At 36.6% G+C, this 26,702-nt stretch overlaps 1 protein-coding gene across 1 annotated transcript in view; it reads right to left on the bottom strand.

The window, feature by feature from the left end:
• Positions 1–23,902: 23,902 nt before the first annotated feature.
• Positions 23,903–26,702, bottom strand: part of PSD3 (pleckstrin and Sec7 domain containing 3) — a 319,295-nt gene continuing 316,495 nt past the window's right edge. The window contains 1 exon segment of the mRNA XM_049771803.1: positions 23,903–25,759. Coding sequence (XP_049627760.1) covers positions 25,544–25,759 — 216 coding nt within the window. The 3' untranslated portion in view covers positions 23,903–25,543.

The following is a 26,702-nucleotide window of genomic DNA, read 5'->3' as shown; positions in this document are numbered from 1 at the left end:
CTGTTTTCCATAGAGGTTGGACCAGGCAGCATTCTCACCAGCAGTGGAGGAGAGTTCCTTTCTTACCATATCCCCACCAACAGAGATTGGTCCCGTTATTTTTGATGTGAGCCATTCTCACTGGTGTTAGGTGGTACCCCATTGTTGTCTTGATTTAGATTTACCTAAAGCTGAGTGAATGTGAACATGTTTTTATGTGTTTATTGGCCATCTTTTGGTCTTCCTCAGAGAAGTGTTTATTCATTTTTTATCCCCATTTTTCTATGGCTTTTTAGATATTTTGGAGCTCACTTTTCTGAGTCCTTTGTATATCCTAGATATCAACCCTTTATCTTATTTGTTCAATGTAAAAAAATTTCCCATTCTGTTAGCTGTCTTTTAGTTTTAGCCAGTGTTTCTTTTGCCATACAGAAACTCTTTAGTTTGATTTAGTCCCATTTATTTAGGTTTGATGCTATTACTCTTGTCCTTGGCATTTTGTCATAAAAGACTTTTTTTGAGGGATAAGTATTATAGTGTTCTGCCTATTTTATCTCAATGATCTTTATAGATTTGGGTCTGATTTCCAGGTCTTTAATCCATTTTGAGTTGATTTTTGTGTAGGGTGTGATCAATCTTTAGTTTCTTACAGTTGTTCCAACAACATTCGTTGGAGAGACTGTCATTGTTCCATTTCAGGTTCATGGATCCTTTGTCAAATATTAGTTGATAGTATATTTGAGGTATATCTCTGGATATTCTGTTCTAATCTACTGGTCTGATACTCTGTCTTTGTTCCTGTACCATGCTGTTTAGATGACTATGGCTTTATAATAAAGCTTCAGGTTAGGTAAAATAATGCCACCCAGTTTCTTGTTTTTCATTATGGATTTGTCTAACCTAGGTCTTTTGTAGTTACAGATGAACTTTATAATTGGTTGTTCTAATTCCTTAAAAATGATGTCTGAATTTGGATAAGGATTGCTTTGAATCTATATAGTAATTTAGATAAGATCATCATTTTGCTTATGTTAATTCTACCTACCCATAAGCAGAGTATGTTCTTCCATTTCCTTAGTTAATCTTTAATTTCTTTCTGATGCCTTTTGAAGTTCTCATGGTATAGATTTTTCACTTCTCTTTTCATGTTGATCCACTGGTACTTGATATTTTTAGATACTATTTTAAATGGGATAGACTCCTTAATGTCTTTCTCCTCTACTTCGTTATTTGTATAAGGAATATTATTGCCTTTTGTGTATTGATTTCGTAGCTAGCCTCTTTGCTGTATTGGCTTATTGTTTCTAGGAGTTTTACTATGGACCCTTTTAGGGTTTTCTCTGTATATCATCTGCAAAATGACATAATTTGACTTCCTCTTTCCCTATCTGGATTACTTGCATTCTCTTCTCTTGTCTAATAGCTATTGCTAGTACTTCTAAAACTAGGTTGAATAAAAGTGGAGAAAGTTGGTAGCCTTGTCTAGTTCCTGACCTTAGTGGAAATGTTTTCAATTTCTCATCATTAAGGATAATATTGGCTGTGGACTTTTTATAGATAGCTGTAACTATCTTGAGGAAAGTTCCTTCTAACCCTATTTTGCTGAGTGCTTTCAGCATGAATAGGTGTTGAATTTTTTCAAATGCCTTCTCTGTGTCAATTGATATGATCATGCGGTTTTTGTATTTCTTCTTATTTATGTGATGTATGATGTTGGTTGATTTGTGTATGTTGAACCATTCTTGCATCCCTGGTTTGAAACTCACTTGGTAATAGTGTATAATCTTTATGATTGTTGAATTAGTTTTATTAAGATTTTGTTGAGGATTTTTCATCTATGTATATTAGTGAGATTGTTCTGTAGTTTTCTTTTTTGGCGGTGTCTTTGCCATCTTTGGGAATGAGTGTGATATTCACTTCCTAAACAGAGTTAGGAAGGATTCCTGTCTTTTCAATGTTTTGGAAGAACCTGAGGATGAGTGGTTATAATTCTCAGAATGTTTGATAGAATTCACCTGTAAAACCACCTGGACCTGAACTTCTGTTCTTGTGGAGTTTCTTAATTACTGTTTCCATTTTCTGAGATGTGATTAGGCTATTTAGGCTTTCTACATCCTCCTTGTGGAGTCTCAGAAGATATTTTCCCAGAAATCTGTGTGTTTCTTCAGGGTTCTCTAGCCTAACTGAATACAGTTGTTCATGATGTGTTGGATTTTTTGGGGTTCTGTTGTAACTTCTCCCCTTTGATTTGTGATCCTATTTATGTGGGTGTTTTCCTTTTCTTTTTTCTTTCTTTAATTCTTTCTTCTCTTCGACAAATACTTGAATTTAGAGCAAACACTGCCGTTGCACTTCAAAATAAATGGTAGTGATCTCTTAGCTGATGGTGAAGTAACTGTGATTCAAGCCCTCTTTGGTTCTTGTAAGGTCTTGCATTAGCTTAAGAGCTCCCATTAGAGAGATCATTTAACAAGAAAGCCTATTTGAGTACCTACTGGCATCACCCTCCATCCTTCTTCCCTCCATTCCTTACATGGTATTTGTAAGGGTATAGTTACAAATGATACAATTTACTTATGTATTACTTTCTTTAACGTCCAAGTCCTTTTATACCTTTCCATTTTCCCCTTGTTTTTGTTTGTTGGGGGGGTCACACTCTAATGTATCTGGCCCTAACTCAGGAATCCCTCCTGGTAATGCTCTGTGATCTATAACTAGGACTGAAGTTGGTATGCTGAATTCAAGGCAAGCACCCTACCCACTGTACTATCTTTTCTGGCCTTTTCTAAACTTTCAGTTTATCTCTGCTTCCACTTGCTTGGAGAGTGCTGTTTCCTCCTTGAAGATGCTTTTAGTCTCAATGTCATAGTGTGTTTGACCTATGTGCAGTTCTACTTCCCTGATGGTCTCTGGTCTGATATGTGAATGGTGTTAGTGGGGTGTCATTTTGGATTTCTGGCCCTTTTCTCAAAGATTGGATGTCTGGGGAACATTCTCTGAATACTCAAGTCTATTCCACTGATCTGAGGATGTGTCTTGCTTCCAGTACCATGCTGTTTTAGTAACTATTGCTTTCAAATACAATGAGGAGGTTCATCCTGGCTCTGTGCTCAGAAATCACTCATTCCAGTGCTCGGGGTATTGTAGGGAATGCCAGTCATTGGACTCGTGTAATCGACCACCTGGCAAGCAGCCTCTGAACCCACGGTACTAGAACTCTGATCCAGCTGATCTAACATTACATTGCGATCACATTGTTGCAGTCTAAAATAATATCTTCAATGTAAAATAACATCACATAATATGGTAGAGAAGAATAAATATAAAATAATAATATAGTATTCTAAAAGATTAGATTTAATTATAGATTCTATTATAGAATTGGGTCGAAGGCATGTACTGCAATACAGTGAAACACAATTAACACAATTCAATGGCATATAACATAATATAATTCAATATAATAAAAAATAATGTCAAGTCACATAGAAATAGTGTCCTATAATATCATGTAACATTAGGAACTTGATATAATAAACAATGAAAATCATAATATAACTCCTATAGAATTAAATAGACATTGTAACGTAATACGACATGACATGAAGTAAGGTATAATCAAATTATAGCTGAAGGTGTTAAACACAATACATATTCTAATCTAATATTCTAATCTATTAGGATAATAGGATATATATCCTATAATAGGATAATATGATATGTGGCATCTGATATATCTCTATTTTAGGCTATCCTAGGATTCTCTGGAATTGTGTTTAAGCATTGAATGGTGGGACAACAGGATTCAGTGGCTAAGGTGGGATCCTCTGGGCTCTTCAGTTCTGCATGACTCCCGGAAGGCATGCAGGGACCCTGTGGGCGGCCCTGCAGCTAAGACAAATGGGCCACATGGAAGGCAAGGGCGTTGCCCGGTGGACTGTTGCTTACCAAGACTTTCCAAACCTAGAGTTTGGGGGGTTGCAGGTGTGTGTGTGTCGGGGGGGGGGAGCTTGAAAGACAGCTGGGCAGAAAAGGTCCTCTCCTGGAAGGTGGCTGGCGTGGAGACTAGTCCTGCCATGGATCCAACTGGGTCCCCTTGGCTCCAGGAGTCCTGAGAGTGCAGGGCCAAGAGAAAGCCCTGCGTGGAGTGGGGTTGCAGTCCCTGAAGCCCAGAGGAAAGGCATGAACCAGAGACCAGAGGCTCCTGGGTTCCCATCTGGAGCTGCCTGAGGCCAGGGAGGCATCTCAGGCACTGTGAGGTCGGTGTCTGGGACCCCAGGGATGGCATGGAGCTGAAAGAGAAGGAAGGCCCTTTGGGGACCTACCCTGGACCTAGAGGCCCTTTCTGCCAAGGCAGCCTAGGTGGGGAAAAGAGCCTCTAGGGCCGCCCCTGAAGCTGAGCCCTCAGAGCCTGACTGCCCTGCAGTCTGTAGAAGTGAGGATGCTCTTCCTTGAGGGCTGGCACTTGAAACTTGGTCCCAATGATGAGGGCATAGCCCCCCCCATCCCCCATGCCTATGGATGCAGGTAGGGGGTGTCCTGAGACAGAGGGATGTCACAATCCATTGGTTTGTTGGGATCTGTTGCCCCTGGAGAAGTGATGTTGCAGGCAGTTGGTGCCTGATGTGCAACTTACGAGCAGACCTGTGACCTTTTCTTGAGGGTCAATTCAGCCCTCAGGCTGCTTGCTCTCCTTGCAGGGATCTTCTGGCACTTCAGAGAGACCAGGTATTGCCCCTGGACTGGTCTTGAGCACAGAGGTAGAAGTTAGCCCCACCCTGAGTACATTCAGGACTGTTGTCCACTTCCCACCACCCCAAGCCAGGCACTCACCTCTTCCCTCTAGACCCACCTGGATGCTCAGGGAAAGTGCTGGGATTCCTTCTCTGAGCCCTTGCTTGCTCTGGGACAAGCTTTCAGTTTCACTAACCCCTAGTAGCCTCTGGAAGCAGCCTGGCTGGAGCCAGGGAACATCAGTGTCTTGGTGGATCCAGGCTCCACGCTGTGCAGCCTTGCTCAGGTGGGTATCTGCTATTGTAGTACTCAGACAGAAGTCTGCAGTGCTCAGGGAACACTACCTTTATCCTTGAGCTAAAGCCACAGCAAAATCTGTCTTGACTTAGCCCAGGTGCCCAGCTGCTTTCCCTTCTCACCCAGTAGACATTTTTCATTGGAGGAAGCCTCCAGTCGAATAGAAAATAAGTGCAAGATCAAAAGGCCTAAGAAAATATGGGCCATAACTCAAACAAAGCCATGTAGACCCTTTCAGACAGAATTGTTTATCAGAGAATTATTGTGATAAAATTTGAGTTACTTTATTGTTCATAAGAGAGTTGGGTTGTTGTTTCTTTTTTTTTTCAAGATGAGTTTTCAATCAAACAATCTTCACCAGTGCGCATTTCTATCGACATCAATGTCCCCAGTTTCCTTCCCAACTTGCCCCCTTCCTGCCTCTGGGGTAGAATTTGTCGTCGTCGTCGTCGTCGTCTTCTTCTTCTTCTTCTTCTTCTTCTTCTTCTTCTTCTTCTTCTTCTTCTTCTTCTTCTTCTTCTTCTTCTTCTTCTTTTCTTCTTCTTCTTTTCTTCTTCTTCTTCTTCTTCTTCTTCTTCTTCTTCTTTCTTCTTCTTCTTTCTTCTTCTTTATTCTTCTTCTTCTTTCTTCTTCCTCCTCCTTTTCTTCTTCTCTTCTTTTCTTCTTCGTTTCTTCTTTCTTCTTTTCTTCTTTCTTCTTCCTCCTCCTCCCTCTTCTCCTTTTTTCCTCCTCCTCCTCCTTTTCTCCTTTCTTCTTTTCTTCTTCTTGTTCCTCTTCATCCTCCTTCTTGTTCTTCTTTCTTCTTCCTCCTTCTCCTCCTTCTTTTCTTCTTCTTCTTAGTCTTCTTTCTTTCTTCTTTTCTTTCTTTTTCCTCCTTCTTATCCTCATTCTCCTTTTTTCTCCTTCTCCTCCTTCTCCTCCTCCTCCTCCTCCTTCCTCTTCCTCTTCCTCTTCCTCTTCTTCTTCTTCTTCTTCCTCCTCCTCCTCCTTTTTTTCCTGGTGAGTCTTGTCAGCAGTTTATTTTGTTTATTCTTTCAAAAAATCAACCGTTGACTCATTGATATTTTGCTTTATTTGCTTCCATGTCATTTATTTCTGCTCTGGTTTTTATTATTCTTTTTCTTTTGGATGTGTTTGAGTTTCTTTGCTGCTGTTATTCCAGATTCTTACAGTGTCCTTAAGAATCCTGTCCTGTTAATTTTGTTCTTTTCCTCTTTACCCACAGAGGCCTGTATTGCTATGAATTTCCTCCTAGTTACTGCTTTTGCTGTGTCCCACAGATTTTGACAATTTGTCTTTTTATTGTCATTCATCTCAAGGAATCTTTTTTATTCTTCCTTGATTTTCTCTTTGATCCATCTGTTGTTGAGTAGCATGTTGTTTAATCTCCAGGTGATGGTTTTTCTCCCCAGTTTCTTTTTACAGTCAATCTTAATCTCTGTTGCATAATGATGTGATAGGGTGCTTCTAATAATCCTTATATTAATGATTTTGTGAAAGTTAGATTTATATCTTAAAGCATGGTCTATTCTATATAAAGTTCCATTTGCACTTGAGAAGAATGTTTATTTTGCTTTCTAGCCCTAGTTCTTCTAATTTCTCATTTAGGGCTCTTATGAATTTGCTAGTTTTCTGCCTGGTGAATCTGTCTAGTGGTGATACTGGCATATTGAAATCTCCTACTACTATCATGTTTCCTTCCATGTGTTTCTCCAGGTTTGTGAGCAAATGCCTTACATATTTTGCTCACTCTATAGTCAGCAAATATATATTGATCAGAGTTAGTACTTCCTGGTATAATGTTTCTCTGATCAGTAAGTAGTGACCTCTGAGCACTTTCTTGAGGTTGAATGCAATTTGATCTGATATGAGTAGCCGTCCAAGCTTTTTGTCCCCATTGACTTGGATGATTAATTTCCATCCATTTATTCTAAGTCTGTATCTATCCTGTTCTGTTAGGTGTTTTTTCTGCAGGCAGCAAATATCTTGTTTTTTATTTGTTTTTTTTTTTGTTTGTTTGTTTCTGATTCAACCCTCTATTCTGTGTCTCCTAATGAGGGAATTTAGCCCATTGGCATTTAAGGAGATTATTGATAGAGTGGGTTCTTCTGCGATTGTAGTGAATAGAGTGGTTGTTGATACAATCAGGGATTTGGATTGTGCAATACATTTTTAGTAGATTAGTTGTCTTAAAACAAAATTTAAATTTTACCATTAAGGATAATAAAATATAACTTATATTTTTATAAGTAAATGCTTTTATTGCTTATAACACACAGAACACAAACAACACATGCATAATACTCTTATATTAACCATAGATTTAGACTGAAGGTTTGGTAAAATTTTTTTTGAATATTTTATTTTATTTTTAAATTTATTTAAACACCTTAATTACATACATGATTGTGTTTGGGTTTCAGTCATGTAAAGAACACCGCCCATCACCAGTGCAACATTCCCATCACCAATGTCCCAAGTCTCCCTTTGCCCCACCCGACCCCCGCCTGTACTCTAGACAGGCTCTCCATTTTCCTCATACATTCTCATTATTAGGACAGTTCAAAATGTAGTTATTTCCCTAACTAAACTCATCACTCTTTGTGGTGAGCTTCCTGAGGTGAGCTGGAACTTCCAGCTCTTTTCTCTTTTGTGTCTGAAAATTATTATTACAAGGGTGTCTTTCATTTTTCTTAAAACCCATAGATGAGTGAGACCATTCTGCGTTTTTCTCTCTCTCTCTGACTTATTTCACTCAGCATAATAGATTCCGTGTACATCCATGTATAGGAAAATTTCATGACTTCATCTCTCCTGACAAGGTTTGGTAAAATTTATATTCTATAGGTAAAATTTAAAAATGAGGGTAGACACATATCAGGACAAATAATATTAAATTAAAAGAAAATATTTAAAGATGGATATGGACATATATACTAGTTAATAAACAACTAGAACAAAAGTAGTAACTGGGGGCCGGTGAAATAGCATGGAGGTAAGGCGTTTACCTTTCATGCAGAAGGTCATCAGTTCGAATCCCGGCGTTCCATATGGTCCCCCATGCCTGCCAGGTGCAATTTCTGAGCACGAAGCCAGGAAAAACCTCTGAGCACTGCCGGGTGTGACCCAAAAACCAAAAAAACTAAAAAAAAAAAAAAGAGTAGTAACTGCTTAAAGCAGGGGTCTTCAAACTTTTTAAATTGGGGGCTGGATTATGGTCCCTTAGAGAGCAGGGGGGCCAGACTATATGAGCTACTAATTCCTACTCACACTGCACATATCTTATATAAATAAAATAAAAACAATTTATAAATAAACAGATCACACACCAGTATTTCAATGGGAACTCTGGGCCTGCTTTTGACTAATGAGATGGTCAATGTCTGGTTCCATATTTGTCACTGCCAGCCATAACAAGTGATGCAAGTGGGCATCAGTTAATCTTGATCTGGTTGGAGATTTCAGATGTTTCATTCTTGAAAAAGTCTGTTCACAGGCATAAGTGCTACCAAAGGTGGTGACCATTTTGAGTGCATGGTTCCTGATATTTGGATATGTCTCAGAGGGGAGAGATGCATAGAAATTCAAAAGTTACTTGACTTAAATGTGTCTTTCAGAGAGTCACAATTCTGCAGTTCAGCCAGTTCCATTTGGTAAATTGTAAGGACATTTTCAATCTCAACAGAAAATGGGTTATGAAAAAGCTGTATGGAGATGAAGCTCTTTGAATCTAACTTGAAACTCCTTTTGCAACAATTCTAGTGAAGCCAGACATTTTTCCTTTGGGAATGCAACCCATGGTTTGTCTGCTGACAGGTTTTGAGTTGTTGGGAGATGACTGAAGTTTTCCTCCTGTACTTGTTTGATGAGAAGGCCTAATTTGACTTCAAATGCTTTCACATGCGATGCCATATCACAGATGAGCTTCTTGCCTTGAAGTTGCAGATTGAAACTGTTGAGTAGCCCTGTTATATCTGTCAGAAAGGCAAGGTGCCATTTCCATTCTGCATCGAGCTCTGGTACTTCTTGGTTTTTGAAAGTAGAAAAGCTGTAATCTGTGGAAGTAAGTCATAGAAACGTTTCTAAACTCTTCCTCTACTCAGCCAACGGACTTCTGTGTGGTACAGAACATCTTCATGGGCAACATTTACCTCAGATAGAAATTCCTGAAATTGTCTGTGGTTTAGTGCATGAGTTCAATGTAATTAACACAAGATACCACCATTTTCTTAACAGAGTCCCACTTCAGTGATTTACAACACAGCGCTTGTTGGTGGATGAGGCAGTGTATGGCAATTGGATGAGGATGGTTATGTTTGATCATCTCTTGTGTAATGTGAGCAATTACTCCTCTCTTAGACCCCACCATGCTAGGAACACCATCAGTTGTTACACTGACTAGTTTAACCCAGTCCAGCTCCAAACCATTCACAGTTTGGCAAACCTTTTCAAATATATCCACTCCTGTGGTTGTACCTTTGATACTTTGCAGTGCAGCAAGCTCTTCTGTGACTTCAAAATACTCATTTGTCCCACGCATATAAATGAGAAGTTGGGCAGAATCACGAACATCATTGCTTTTGTTGAATGCCAAGGAAAAATAGCAAAGTTTCTTTGCAGAGTTTTGCAAATGGTGCAGCAAATTTTCTCCCATTTCTTCAATACTTCGTGTCATTGTAACGCCTGAAAGGCTCACTGTACTAAATAAATCGGCCTTCTCTGGACACATCTCTTTGGCAACAGAAATAAGGCATTCTTTAACAAATTCTCCCTCCACAAATGGTTTGCCATTGTGCACTATTAGCTTGGCAACTTGAAAACTTGCCCACAGTGAGGAAGTATTTAACTGCTTCTGCTGAGTCGTCAGTGTATGTTTCAGTTGTAATATTTTATCTTTTCTCACTTCTCCAACCAAACAATCATATTTATCTTTATGTTGAGTTTGATAGTGGCATCGCACATTGTATTCTTTGAACACAGCAACTATATTCTGGCATATCAGACACACAGCTTTTTCTTTGTACCACATAAAAAAGTAATAAGTCCACTGTTCTTTGAATATTCTATACTCGCCATCAATTTTTCTTTTTCTTGACATCATTTTCTAGGGATTCCAAACTCATATTAGGGAAATACAAATATGTGTGTATATATACACACAGTGTATGAACCCCCATTATTCCCTGATGTGAACACTTACCCCTTGCAGGCTTTTCTAAGCAGACCATCTCAGTCCCTGATAGATCAGTTATATCTCCCTATATAATGCCCAAATTGATATGTTCAGAATCAGCATGTGAACACTGAAAAGAATTGCAAAATGCATATAAAATTTTCAATGTAACCCTTTTAAAATGCTTCAGCATCAAACCCCTAATTTTCCACATGGGCAATTCAGCACCAAACCCCTAACCTCCCAACCATCGCCCACCCCCTAACTTTAATTTCAGCACTGAACGCCTCACCACCCCAAAGGGGAATTTTCATATGAGTCACCCACAGCCCAATCGGGCAGAACCCCTCATCTGGCAAACATTTATTTCTATGGCACTTTTGACTGACCTTTGGCAGTGGAGGGAGTGGAGGAAAACCTCACTGACAGGCAGGCACAGCACACAGACACCACTTTGCCTGGGGGTGGAGCAGGCGCCTTTTAACATCATATAGTCACCCACATGTGGTACTCCTCGCCATGCGGCATCCGGCGCTCTCCAGTGACTTCATCAGCAACGCGCAGGCCAAGAGCCAGGTGCAAGGTTGCATCAGTGTCCCTCTCAACACCGCCCTCATGCCCACCCTCCCAGCACACAACATGCCGTGGGCAGAGGCGGTTGACGTCATCCCTGAGAAACTGTGACACTGAGTGTATATGCTGGCAGGTATCTTGGCAACCAAACAGCGCTCACTGCTGGCGGGCTGGATCAGACTCCTCTGCGGGAAATATGAAGCTTACCACAGAGTGGTGAGTTCAATTAGAGAAATATCTACACTGACAACTACCATGACAATGCTAGTGGGTGAGAGAAATAGAATGCCTGTCTTGAATACAGGCAGGGGGTAGGAAGGAGGGAAACGGGGGGGGGGAGGCATTGGTGATGGGAAGGTTTCACTGGTGAAGGGGGTGTTCTTTTTATAACTGAAACCCAACTACAAACATGTTTGTAATCATGGTGCTTAAATAAAGATATGCTTTTTTTTAAAATAAAGATTGTGATTTACAAAGTTTTCAGAATTAAGTGTTAGACATATGTTTTAGCACCCATTTCACCACAGTGTTATCCTCCCTCCCACCAAGTTTCAGAATGCATCTTATACTACCACTCTCTCTGCCCTAGCCTATATCATAACAGGCACCTTTTTTTTTTTCAAACACCTTGATTACATACATGATTGTGTTTGGTTTCAGTGTCATGTAAAGAACACCACCCATCACCAGTGCAACATTCCCATCACCAATGTCCCAAGTCTCCCTCCTTCCCGCCCGACCCCCACCTGTACTCTAAACAGGCTCTCCATTTCCCTCATACATTCTCATTATTAGGACAGTTCAAAATGTAGTTATTTCTCTAACTAAACTCATCACTCTTTGTGCTGAGCTTCCTGAGGTGAGCTGGAACTTCCAGCTCTTTTCTCTTTTGTGTCTGAAAATTATTATTGCAAGAATGTCTTTCATTTTTCTTAGAACCCATAGATGAGTGAGACAATTCTGCATTTTTCTCTCTCTCTCTGACTTATTTCACTCAGCATAATAGATTCCGTGTACATCCATGTATAGGAAAATTTCATGACTTCATCTCTCCTGACAGCTGCATAATATTCCATTGTGTATATGTACCACAGTTTCTTTAGCCATTCGTCTGTTGAAGGGCATCTTGGTTGTTTCCAGAGTCTTGCTATGGTAAATAGTGCTGCAATGAATATAGGTGTAAGGAAGGGGTTTTTTGTATTGTATTTTTGTGTTCCTAGGGTATATTCCTAGGAGTGGTATAGCTGGGTCGTATGGGAGCTCGATTTCCAGTTTTTGTAGGAATCTCCATATCGCTTTCCATAAAGGTTGAACTAGACGGCATTCCCACCAGCAGTGGATAAGAGTTCCTTTCTCTCCACATCCCCGCCAACACTGTTTATTCTCATTCTTTGTGATGTGTGCCATTCTCTGGGGTGTGAGGTGGTATCTCATCATTGTTTTGATTTGCATCTCCCTGATGATTAGTGATGTGGAGCACTTTTTCATGTGTCTTTTGGCCATTTGTATTTCTTCTTTGTCAAAGTGTCTGTTCATTTCTTCTCCCCATTTTTTGATGGGATTAGATGTTTTTTTCTTGTAAAGTTCTGTCAGTGCCTTGTATATTTTGGAGATTAGCCCCTTATCTGATGGGTATTGGGTGAATAGTTTCTCCCACTCAGTGGGTGGCTCTTGTATCCTGGGCGCTATTTCCTTTGAGGTGCAGAAGCTTCTCAGCTTAATATATTCCCATCTGTTAATCTCATAACAGGCACCTTTTAAAGTTTGGTTGCTATAGTTTAGGTCTCATGATATCATTGTTGTTGATGCTGTATATAACAATAAGGAAAGATGCGATTACACAGTACTAGTTTTAATATTTTTTGGCTTTTGGGTCACACCTGGCAGCGCTCAAGGGTTACTACTCCTGGATCTATGCTAAGAAATTGATCATGGCAGGCTTGGGAGGACCATATGGGATTCTGGGATTTGAACCGCCATCCTTCTGCATGCAAGGCAAACACCTTACCTCCATGCTATCTCTCCAGCCCCTAGTTTTAATATTTTTATATAACTTCCATCATTGAACAGATAAATGAGGAAAACATTAATGAAGAAGTGGGTCCTAAATAAATCCGAAATACATTTTCAACTAGTTGACATAAATATGACTCACCACCCTCCAAAAGCCCAATATACATTCTATATACTAGAAAATGTTCTAGGACACAGCTCTTTTTTTATTTTTGCTTTTTGGGCCACACCTGGTGATTCTCAGAGGTTACTTCTGGCTATGCTCTCAGAAATCACTCCTGGCTTGGGGAACCATATGAGACACCAGGGGACTGAAACACAGTCTGGTCCATTACTAGGTTAGTGCCTGCAAGGCAAACACCCTATTGCTTGTGCCTCTACAACACAGCTCTTGTATCCACGGAATCAGAAAAATAAAAGCATATCAAATATCTTTTCCAATCATAATGTCATAAATGTAGAAAAGTAATAATCAGATCAAAGAAGAATTAAAAAATAGAAATATTTTTTAAAACAAAATAGCATGAACACACAAACTATTAGAACCTATATGAATCTAAAAAGCATCCTGGAGAAGGAAAATTCTAATACTGGCTTACATAAGAAAAAAAGAAAAAGCTGAAATCAACAACCTAATGTATTATGAACAGTTATGTTAACTATGTGTCACATTTTCTTCTAATAAATTAAAAAAATAAGCATGAATGACAAATAAAGGAAAAAAGAGAAAGCTCTTACGAACTTTTGAATTGAATCAGAAAGGAAAGGGGATATATTACAATAGTTATTAAAGTCAAAGGATCAACAGATCACTATAAAAATCTTTACACAATTTTGGAGAACATGAATGAAATATATATATATATTAGACTCATAACTTTGAAAGATTGAATCAGGGGAAACAGAGAACCTGATTGTTAAGAAAATCAAAACATCAGTTAAAATATCTGTAAATTCAAAAGACCAGGAAAGATGGGTTTATTAGGGTTTTAGTTTGAAACTTCAAAGATCTACTTCCAATACTTTAAAACCTCTTCCAGAAAGTTAAAATGGAGTCTTTCTAAATATTTTTTATGAGGCAAACATTATCCTAATCTAAAAGCAGAGCTATTACTTAAAAAGAAAACACAGACGAATACCTTGGTGAAAAATGATGCCAAGGTACTGAAAAAAGTCTTAAAAAACATAATTCAGCAATATATCAAAAGAATTATACACTATAATCAAATTAGTTTCATCTCAGAGATGACTTGGTAATTCAATGTACTAAAACAATTAATGAAATATCATATCAACGAAAGAACTTATAAAAATCACATGGTCATATCAGTTGATATAGAGGTTTAGTCAGAAAAAATGCAATTCAAAATAATTTAGGATGGCACACATCCAAAAGGCTTAAAACAACCAGTGTTGGCAGAGTAGTAGTGATAAAGGAGCCCTCATCTGTTGGCAGTGGGAAGATTTTCAGTTCAGCATTTATGGAACAAAATATAGATTTTTGAGACTGGAGCGGTGGCACAAGCGTTAGGGCATTTGCCTTGCACATGCTGAGGACTGACTGTGATTCAATCCTATGGCATCCCATATGGTCCCCTAGCCAGGAGCGATTTCTAAGCGCATAGCCAGGAGTAACCCCTGAGTGTATGTATGTATGTATATGTATATATATGTATTTAGAGATCAAAAATAGGAATAGAACTATATATATAGTTCAGCAATGCCATATATTCTCATATATCCTCAATAAGAAAAATTTAATTTAAAAGGATTATTGTGAGGCTGGAGAGATAGCATGGAGGCAGGGAATTTGCCTTGCATGCAGAAGGATGTTGGTTCAAACCCTGGCATCCCATATGGTCCCCCATGCCTGCCAGGAGCAATTTCTGAGCATAGAGCCAGGAGTAATCCCTGAGTGCTGCTGGGTGTAACCCAAAACAAAACAAAACAAAACAAAACATAATTGCATGTCTATGTTCATCAATGCACTTAGTATAATAGACAGGAGATGGAAATAACTCATGATCAATTACAGAGCAATGAATCAGGAAGTTATAATACATATATGAAATGGAATATGATGCAACTCTGAAAAAATCATTCAATTTGAAGCAACATGAATGCAAGTATAGACTATCATGCTGAATGGTCAGCAAGAAGGAAATAGATATAGAATGATCTTGCTCATAAGTGGAAGTTAAAGTTACACATGGTAGCAACAAATGTTCAAAGGCAATGTTGTGGCATAATTGATACATACAATTGAGTTGGGGTATGTGTGGGAGATTATATGAGCTCTTGGTGTCCTTGAGAGTGGGTGGCATTGCATTGGTCATGGGTATGAAGTTGGAATTATGTGCATGAGAAATAATTATTATTAGTATTGTAAATCACCAATAAGTCTTGATAAATTTTTAAAGGGACACTCTAGAGTTTTGGTCAACTGAAAAAAAAGAATTATAGGGGATAAAGGAAACTCCCCAATATAGAAATGGGAGGAGATGGAGAGTAGGGGGAAATTCTATAAGGAAGAGATACAGTTATTTAAATACTTAAACCAATAATGAAAAAAAAAACTTCACTCGTACTCAAAGAATGAATTTCACTACTATTTTCTCCTGCTAAGCTTAATTTGAGGAGAGAAATGTATAAAAATTGTTTCTACTACTAGGCACTGCAGCTAAAGATGCAAGAATCTGACATAGTAAGAATATCTTCTTTCCTGTTAACTATTTCAGAGATCCAACGACCTCATTTTGTATCAAGCAATCATGAATCCATGAACAAGAAGCGGTTCACTGCTTAAGAAGTTGCCAACTGTTGGGAGATAATTCCCTCCACCCCCGGATACATGTGTTGGATAAGTAATCAAATTAATATAATATTAGTAGGATAATAATACCAAATTTAATTATGTATGTTGGAAGTGTACATAGAAATTCAGTTCAGGTCATTGAAAAAGTATGGATTTGTATCCTGGTATATTTGACTGAATAGGGATCTGAGGCTTTAAGTAGAGAGAAAAGGAGTTCATATGAGGAAAGGTGAAGAGTAGACATTCTATAATTAAATGTTTTCTATTAGATCATTTTTCTAAGTTATGTATGGTTAAAAATTGTGAGCAATTCCACCAATTTTTCTTATTCTGTATAGTTTAGAAAGTGCCTGAAGTTTATGATAGATTTATGGACCTAATTGACATCAGCTTGACATAACCTACATGGCCAGTGTTATGTTCTAAGAAGTCCTGTTCTTACTTATCCTTCAGATTTCATTTACCTTCCACATAAGACTCACTTAAAATATTTAAAACCAATATTCTCTAATCATAATGAGACAGACTTTTTCCTATTCCTCTCACATTTTTTTCTATTATTGTTTTACATTCTTTTTTTATTTGTGCCATCTCATCTTCTGCTTTGGCATACTACTGTTGACATCTCTAAACAAAAAATTCTCAAGTTAACATTTATAGGTACAATGCTATTAATGTAGGGCAATGCTCCTTACTTTCTTTGTTTCAGGATTATAATTATTAATATTATACAGAAAATATGACTAAAATTTTCCCTATCTCCTTGGTAATTACACACTCACTAATAGTTTATTATCAGCTGAAGTTGTTAATCTTTTCCACGTTTTTACTATAGTAGAAAACATAAGGCCTTATCTGATAGAATTTTTTTTTTTTGATTTTTGGGTCACACCCGGCAGTGCTCAGGGGTTATTCCTGGCTCCAGGCTCAGAAATTGCTCCTGGCAGGCACAGGGGACCATATGGGACGCCAGGATTCAAACCGATGACCTCCTGTATACATAATATAATCATTCTCTTCAGGTAACACAGTATACATTTTTCATGAACTTATCTTTTGTAGTTTCAATCAAGTTATTAAAATGTTGTACATATGGGGCCAATACAAGTTTTCCTGGGACACTACTGATATTTTATGAGTTGAAATACATACTTTAATTTATTCCATACTTTACCTACTTTAATATGTACCATACTTTAATTTGGTAGACATACACCCACCAATGTACAACAGCTAGATCAGAACTCTAAATTTTAGTTTAAATTTTCATTGCTAGTCTTGAAATTATAATTATGAAGCCACAAAGGAAGTATACTAAGGTGCAATAGTGATCCGCATTTGCTAAGAGTAAGTTTGGTATGCAAATGGTAACATAAATTTACTTGAAAGCTTTTTTCTTCTTGTCCAAAACCCTGATGAAGATAGAAGATTTCTGAAGTTTCACCAGTAACATCTTTGTATATAGTCCATGGAAGTCAAAAGAAGTCAGTCAGTGATTTTCTTATCACCTTAATCCTTGGCAGATGTCTCATTATGAGTCCTTGTGTTTAATTATTTTTTTTTATAAAAGAGGGATAATCTTATGTTATGTTAGTTTAAAGGCATTTTTATAGTTACTTAAATAGAAATGTTCACCTGAATGACTGAGATTTGGATTTATTTTTTCTATAGTGTACATATACATACATCATATACATATTTTAAATCTACGACTTTGCATGATTTATATTACATGAAGAACATTCAAATGCATCAAGATTTGTCGTCAAAACAACAAATTATCCCTAACTTATAAAAACACAGGAACAATTACATTCATAAACATTTACACAAACACAGATATGCATTATTTTTATATTACAGGTTCTGTATGTATCAGCTGACTCAGTTGCCTACAAAGTTCAGGATTACTTCAATAAGGAAATATGATAATAATATGTACAAGTATTTAAACAAAAATAAAGCAACTGTAAAATGTAAACTTAATTTTCAAAATATTCTTTAAACATTTTAATAATATAATATCAACATACATTAGTGTTCCATTTAAAAGATGACCACCAAAATACCATTCAAGGAGATAATATTTTGAATATGGCTGGTTATTTCATGTACAAATGATATGGTACCACTAGCTAACCCAAACCTGTTATTCTTGTGCTTGGCAACCGAAAATAAATAGACTGCTATTTCATCACTAATGATGTCCAGACTTTACAACAGAATTTCAATGAGAATGAGATGATTGAAGGAAATTGCCAATTAGTTTGAGTCATAGTAAATAACCTAGACAATAGGTGAGAAAAATTAAAAGCTTGTTTTATATTAAAATGCAAATTGTAACTCTTCTGCCTGTCTGACATAATAAAGGCAAACAGTTTCATTTTATACTAAATATAAATTGCCATTCTATAACTTCAGGTAGAAGAAAATGCAGAGCTGTTGTAAGACCTTTCCCCAGCATCTCTCCTCTGAACTGACCTTAGAATGGGTAAGCAATGATTTTGGTACTCCTTGACCCTTGCCATGAAAATCAAATTTCTATTACCAGAAATACTGATTGTAAAAGTAAAGGCATTATCTATCCCAAGATAGAGTTCAGCTAAGTAATACAACTTGCTTCTTGCAAAGGCAAAAATTCAAGCTTTTATTGAATATTTTGCCATGTGTCAGCCAAAAAGATGACATTCTTGAGATGGCTAAATTACAAGCAGAGTATGATACCAAGGATGTTATGTTACAAAGTAGAAATCCCAGTGGATTTCCCACTGGGAAATCCCAACAAAAAGACTAGGAGAGTGGTAAATTATGACTTTGGGAGTTCCAGGATCCAGAGCCGAGACCCTCAAAAATCTGTCCTTAATTTAGTCCTGTGCCTGCAACTCTCCACAGTTTGTCTAGGTCACTGGGACATAGTTTAAAGGGAAACTCCAAAATACCCCATAAGTCAACATATTCAGGAAATAAGACACTAACACTGTTATTGAGAACTTAATGGTTTACCCAGTGAAGGAAAATATATTTCTCACATCCATTCTCATTGTGACTACTGAAAAAGTGCCTAAACGTTCAGAATATAAATTAGAGAGTGTGCACAATCTACAACTGTGCTCTTGCATTAAGTTTTTTCAATTCATCTCAAATAAATGCTTTTCAGAGTAAGCAATATCACCTTAGCAATTGTGTACACCAGCTTGCGGTACAACTCTCCACCAAAGATACTGTAGAATGCTAAAGAGTTGTTTCTTGTGACTTATCAGAAAATTATTTACTTGGTAGTCCATCAGAAAGAATGTCTTAAGAATTCTCTCACCGAGTTTTCTAAAAAGAAATGCTTCTTCTCAGCACTCAAATATTTCTCTAGACCTTGGGAAACATTCAGGTGATGCAGTTCTCATTTCAATTGTCATCACCTCTGTAGAAATTTCAGCCTTTTGTGCCTTAAAATCATGTTTTTTTATTATTAACTATGCATCCATGCACAGTGTTGTACAAAGTGAGGATCCAGGCATTAAACATATTTCCATTTATACTTCAAAGGGAACAGTCAACTGGCTGTGATTCTCAGGAACAGAAAACTCACTATCCAGATAAAAGACATCTGGCTCACGTCCTTCCATCTCATACTCCCGAGTTCAGTTTTATCTTATTAATCTTATTACTAGAGTTTTAAAAAATACCCTAATAATATTAAAAATCAATATACATATAGACCCCCTATAGAAAGGTTACTTTTATTCATGTCAAATGGTTACTTAGCTTTATAACCTACATGGCTTTATAAATACAAGTATTTTAAATAACTAGCCCAAAATGAAACTTTAAAATTTTATTTTCTAAATTATTTCTGAATCATATGGCTGTTTTGCAGAATCACTACAAGTTTCAGAAGAAAACATTCTTTCAGAATTAAGATCTTTCTGGTCAGTCAGAGAAAACTCGGAATCAAGAACAAATATGACACATTTGGCAAAGCAGTTTGAGACTGTATTGTTAATTATTTAGAGAATCTCAAGCATAACTAGCAACACACAACTGCAGCCTAAACTCTAAGATTAATCTCCTACTCCACAACTTCAATTATCAGGATAAGAAACAAAGAATATGAGGCAGTGTATTTAAACAAATACCACTCACTCAAACAGACTCAGTTGCTACTTTAAATACATCAAACATGCCAGTTAATAAAACTTTAATTTCTAATTATCTATTTACAGTCTATAAGATAAGCAATAAGTTTAACAACTAAGGCCAGTGGCTCTTTGGGGAAAGGCAGAAAAAGAATGCACAGATAAAAATATTAAATAAAGTTTTAACATAATCTATAACCTGTTCTAAAATTCTTTTGCCTAAATGCTAATGTATACAACTAGAAACCTAGAATACAGTTCCCAATATCATGGGAATCCCTGATAAACTTCAGCATCTTTGATTTCTTTAAAATGAAGAAGGTCAGGGTGTAGTGCTAGAAAAGTGGTTTGATCTACTGGAACACAGACACAGGTACTTATTTGATTTTCCTGAAAGCTCTATATTCTGGACTAATCACAACAATAAAGAACATGTGCTTTAAAGCATCACATTTTGTAATAAGTCCAAAATTTTCAGTTTGACTTTGTATTTAAGTGATCTTAATACTGAAGTTATAGTAAGACAACACCATATCTTATTTATTATTATTTTCTTTCTTTAAATTCCAAAATTATTACCTTGATATCATATATAGTACATTGAAATTGTTCACAAATTCAGAATCCACTTTCCCCTTGTGATTCAAAATTCAAAGATTGAATTTAAAGTATAAAATATTATTAAATTTGTTTAAATGTGGTTTGTCTAAAACACTCTCAGTCCCAGAGTATATAGTAAAGAGAATTAAAGAAATTGAATACAGGAGGAGAAAGACGCCAAATAAAGGAGGACAGTGGCCAAGGGGACTCAGGTGTATTGGCTATGTTAAAGACAGAAATATTCAAGCCAGGAGACAACAGGGAAATAACGAGACAAAACTGTAACAAGCAAATTTAAAAACATGCCTATTATGATGGAAAGCTGGTGTGGGTTGGTGGTGGCATGGAATGGATTCAGTCAACATTGGTGGAAGGAGTTGGTTTGGTGGTAGGACTGGTACTGAAACATTATGTTTAAAACTCAACTACAATTTTCTACATCACAATGCTTTATATAAAATATTAAAAAAAATAGGGCCTGAGAGAGTACAGTTGGTAGCACATTTGTTTTACATGGGGCTGGCCCTGGATTCAATCCCTGGTGTTCTATATGGTCCCCTGAGCCTGCTAGGAGTAATTCCTGAATGCAGAACTAGGAATAACCCCTGAGCAGAGTCAGGTATGATCCCAAAACCAAAATAGTAAACAAAAGATATTATTATAATTTAATCAAAATATCACTTGAATTTAAGTTTAACAAATAGTACCATATACTCATAGTTGCTATATTATACATTCAATCCTATGAGTTTTTTTTTTTACCTTACTTTTCATTAGACTGGTTAAGAGCAAATTAATTTATTTTCACATACTACATTTATATACTATATACACATAGATACATTACATATAACTATCAATACTTAGAAATAATGGCAGATGATGAAAAGAATTTTCTTTGATGTTTGAATACTGTATGTATGAATATTCTTCAAAAGCCTGCATTGGTACATATTCATGTAAACTGGAAAGGATGAGCCAGAGACTACTGTATATAAAAGTACTTAGAATGAAATATTTCTTGCTGTTGCTTTCAAGCCATCAAACTGTCATGCAGCTTCAAGTATTTGATATTCTCTCCATGAATGCATTCTCTCTGCATGCAATGGTCCACTGTTATTCTGAAGACTGCTCCCTCCGATTGATACCATAGCTATAAAAGAGGGATGGCAATGATTCTTGAGCTCAATTCTCCTTTTTAGAGTGAAACATTAAACAAGTTGTGCCAGAGAATCCCTCTATTCTTGGGGGGGTAATACTATATTCTTAGGGGGTTAATTTGTCGTGGTAAAATACTGAGCTCTAATGCTCTTCAGATCACCTGTTAACAGTCTTTTGACATTAATATCAATACGCCTGGGCCCCCTTGTGGACTGACTGAGAAAAGACCAAATCTCAGATGTAAGGTTTATCTGTTCACAAAGCTGACTATATCTGTTTGAGTAACAAGATTCTGAGAATAAAGCAGATACTATTTAATGTATCAAACATGCATCAAAGATTCTAAAAAGCTAAGGATGCTCCTTGCATTTTTAAACATTACTAATTTCACAACGAAAATGTTTATTTTTAAAACCTTTCACAACTGTTACTTGAAAATTGAAGAGTTTGTTACTGAAATGAAGGAAAGTGACTACTAACCTGCCGAAAATGTAAAGCCACCAAAGCTAAACTGAAAAAAAATTGGACTAATAAATCAAGTTTTTAAAAAGCATGAACAGTAACTACAAGGAAAAGAATGACAATCAAGAACATTTTGATAAGAAGACATTGAAGAAACTTTTTTTAAGGCAAATTTTCTGCAAATTGTTTATGACTAAGTCAAAAGCCAACAGAACTGCAATCCATGGCCAAAATAGGAATTGCCTTAGTTGGTAAGGACCACCAAAAAATTAGTTCTATTCTTAGACTGCAAAGGCTTCTTTCTGTTCTAATTAGATTAATTCTTCTGCAATCTCAGAATTTTTTTTTTGGGCCTGGCCACAGAATGAAATACAAACTTATGATATAAAGCTCAGTTGACTTTGTTAAGTCGAATCTTTCTTCCCTTTGCAGAATTAATTTCCTCATGTCACTTCAGATTAAAAAATAGTTCTAATCTTCTGAAACAGGACAATATTCTCTTGTATGGCCACTTTCTATTTTTACCAAGAATCCAGAAAATATCACAAGATTCTCTCACATATTGGTTACTGAGATACATTAAAATGAAAAGTAGTATTGTCTGCTTTAAATTTTGCTTTTGTTTTGGGGCCACATCCAGCAGTGCTTAAGACTTATTCCTAGTTCTGTGTTCAGTGATCATTTCTGGTGAACTCGGGGACCATCTAGTCATAGGGTCTGAATTGGGGTTGGCTGTGTGCAAGGCAAGCACCCTACTTGAAGTACTATTGTTATGGCTCCAATTGCGTTTTAAGTGTTAGTAAAATGTTTTAAAAAGGGTACTTCAAATGTATATGATATACAAATTAAATTAGAATGCTTGGTACTTACTATTGAGTTTTGATAGTTAACAAGGAAGTCTCCATGTTATGTGGGGGAATAAAATTCTGAAATACTCAAATATTTGATAAATGAACTACTACTTATGACTATTACTTGACTGAAACAAAATATGTGGATAACTATGAAGATATTCTGTACTAAACATTAGCATGAAGTGTATTTGTGTGAAGAGGCATAGTGACATCACACGGAAAGAACTCACAAGGTTCCTGGTGTTGAGGTCTAGATGAGGATGGAAGCGGGAGGTCAGAGCACATTCAGAAGCAGCAAGGGAAACTTTCCTGTACCCCTGTACCATGAATTTAGAGGCAGTCTGGGATAATTGTGAAGAGAAATGTGTTAATTATATTTTGAGAAGATACTATAAGTCAGAAATAATTACTAAAGATAGAGACGTGTGGATAGATATGTGTGATTTTATCAGAATCAAGTGAATTTAGGGAGGCCATTTCCAGGAGAAAAATCTTGGCCATTGAGAAGTGCAAGGCAATTTGCAATCCTAGCTTACAACATTAACTCTGTAATTGTTTCAGAGTATAAGTACAGAAATAATCCACCATATCTTCTAAGATTCCCTTCACAATTAGTTGTCCATTAGCATATCCAGAAGTTCCTGGAGATAACATTTATGAGTTTGAGAATAAAAAAAAAATAGCACTGTGATGGTACTGATGCTAGTGGGATATTTCAGAACTATTGAACATATATTATGTAACAACGTACCATTCCATGCCTATTATTATAATTAACCACAGGAGACATTCTATATATACATACACACACTATGGGTAAAACCATTCAAGTTTGTCATAAATGTCTATTTTCTTTAGTTATAAAAAATTTAGATATAACATTACTGAGACATATCTCTCCTTTTTGTTTAGGATAAGTATCAAGGAAGAAAACAAAAAAAACCTATTTAGATTCTAGAAAGAAAAATATTACTTTGTGATAATCTTGGGTTCTTTAGAAAGCTGTAGAAATGAATCTAGCACATGGCCCATAGGATTACTATCTAAATTTGTGTTTTGGCAACTTTAGTCATTCCCTAAGTAAGAGGGTGTAAGTAAATATAAGTTTTTAATGTGCTAAATAATTATCATAATTAAGGTAACAATGTAACAGTTTCTTTTCCAGACCAGAAAATACGGCAATATAAATATGTAAAGGGAAAATGTTAATAAATAATTCTGGAACTAAGTTTTCATACATAAGGACAATATACCAGTAGAAACTGGTTTCTATGTTTTCTTTCATTCACTTATTCTTTGGACACAGTACCTTTAACATCCTGAGTAGAGATAGAGCGAACACATTTCAGTCTAGGGAACAGATATTAAAAATGATACCATTTACTCAGAGATTGCACCTATAGCTTTAAGAATCACACAATTAAGCAGTTTCAAAACCAGTCAGTTCTACTGGGCTCAATTTTCATTCCTTTCTATTCTACAAAAGAATGTAATCTACCATCCTGCATTTTGAAGGACCATCACTGGAATAAACTAATAACTCTAAGGTTGACAAAACTATTTTGGATAAAAATAAATTATTTAAAAATAAGGTACCTTTAGTAGAAAGTAGAGAAATAAACTATTTAGAGGCAGATAAAATAAGTTCATTGATTTCATGTGCAACTAGATTTCTCTATTTTCCAACTACAGCTTATTTCAATTACTACTCTCAGATTTATTGTAAATAACTTGTAATTGCTGAACTACTGCAGATACTTTCCCCTCTCTTATTATTTTTGACTAATAAAGAACAAAGGGAATACTATGCTCAACATTATTTTGATATGAAGACTCAACTGTTCTTATAATCAGGAGATTACTCCATGCACAGTTCCATCTAAGTTTTTATATATTTATATGCATTAAAGAAATCATTCCTAGACAGCAGAGTACTGACAAAGGATATGATTCTGGATGCCTAGTCTAGACCCCTAGAGTGAGGTAATACTTTCAGCAGAGTAAACACTCACCAAACTCTTTCAGTTCCCCAAGAGTTGATCAATACTATTGCCTTTTGGAAAACAAGATAAACTTGGTATCAGTCTTTCCCTTAATCGTAAACAGCAAAACGATTCCATTTTCTCTTTCTTTGAGATATCAAAATGGAATCAACTTCCTATATTCTCTAGTTCTGACACTTTCATGTTTCCTTTTTCTACCTCCAGGAGGGTAAGAACTGCACAAGTTCTTACTAAATTGTCTTACACTGGAACATCCCTAAAATGTCATCTTAATTGAACTTCTGTGACTTCTCAATTTATTTCTGTGACTAGGCAAGATTCCAAATAAAAAGGCTTATATTAATTCTGACTAAAATGTACAAAAAATGAAGTTTTTCCAGTTAAGTGTTTCACAATAAATCAACGTTTTTAACCTTCATAAAAGAGTAACAGCTGATTTAAGGATACATAAAACAACTGAGCAGAGTGAAAACATGGTAAAATCAAAGGGATATGTGAATTCATGTTAAAATCATAATACCCTCCCAATCACAAAAGGTGCATTAGTTATCAAGTAGGAAATATCCAAGCAAAGAAATTAAGAGCAAAGAGATAATTTATACAGAAACTAAAAAATATACAACAGAAGAAGCTACTAATGCACCATTTAGTCACAGACATTTTTAAAAAATATATTCACGGGTTGACCAGAAAAATCTTGAATAAACATTTTTGCTCCATGAACAGTATTTCCTGGTCACAGATGGATTCTAAGTAACTTTTTGTTTAATGCTTTGTGTTTCAGGTCGATGATCTTTTCTTTCTGATACATTACGCTTGACCTTGGCAGTGACTGGGGATAAATCTGGGTTGAGTGATGGACTAGAATGTGACTTCTTCAGTCCTGCAGTCTCACTTTCGTTATTACTCAGGAACTCCTTGCCTCCTTCCTTTAGAATGCTGATATACATTTCATAGCGGGTTTTCTGGAGGAAGAGTTAGAGAAGAATGATAGTCAGTACACTTGACAACTTCCTGTTTGTTGGTGTCCCCCCCCCCCCCCACACACACACAAATTCACACTTAGTGAATTAACAGTCTACAGGAGATGGCTGGCTCTTGACTCATGTCCCTGATCTGGGCATAAGCTACAGAAGACTGATGAATTCATTTAATTAAAAAATTGTTCATAATGCAAACCACAGTGTCTAAAGTGAAAAAGGAGGGAGAGAGAAAGAGAGAGAGAGAGAGTGAGAGAGACAGAGAGAGAAAGAGACAGAGAGACAGAGAAAGAGAGAATATCTGCTCCAGAGGCAGGCAGGAGGGAAATGGAATACTATGGCACAGGTGAAGGGTGTTGGTGGTGATGGACATTGCATGACTCAATCACAAACCACTTTGTAAATCTGTCCTTTATGGTGATTCAATTAAGAATGTATTTATGGTGCCAGAGGGATAGCATGGAGGCAAGGCGTTTGCCTTGCATGCAGGACGGTGGTTCGAATCCCGGCATCCAATATGGTACCCCAAGCCTGCCAGGAGTGATTTCTGAGTGAAGAGCCAGGAGTAACCCCTGAGCGCTGCCAGGTATGACCCAAAAAAAAACAAAAAACAAAACAAAACAAAAAAAAAGAACGTATTAAAAATTATAAAAATTTATGTTGGAATTTTAATTCTTATTTGCCTTACAGAGGATTTCCAATAAAAATTATTTGCTATTAGAGGAGCTACAACTTGTTTTTTGCTGTACTTGAACTTTCTTTATATGACATAATATGCCACACTTGAAATTGGCTTGGATATAGTTACTCTCCCTCACTTCTCATTTCTTCTAAGAAATAAGGGGAGATAAAAGGAAAAGGCAACACTCTGAGGAAGACCAAGAAATGGATGACAGGAGCATAAAAATGCTCATCTTCACTTATCATT

The sequence above is a fragment of the Suncus etruscus genome, chromosome 4 (assembly GCF_024139225.1).
Source record: "Suncus etruscus isolate mSunEtr1 chromosome 4, mSunEtr1.pri.cur, whole genome shotgun sequence".
Lineage (NCBI taxonomy): Eukaryota > Metazoa > Chordata > Mammalia > Eulipotyphla > Soricidae > Suncus > Suncus etruscus.
The sequence above is the reverse complement of the archived record's forward strand: the minus strand, read 5'-3'. Positions and strand labels throughout refer to the sequence as shown.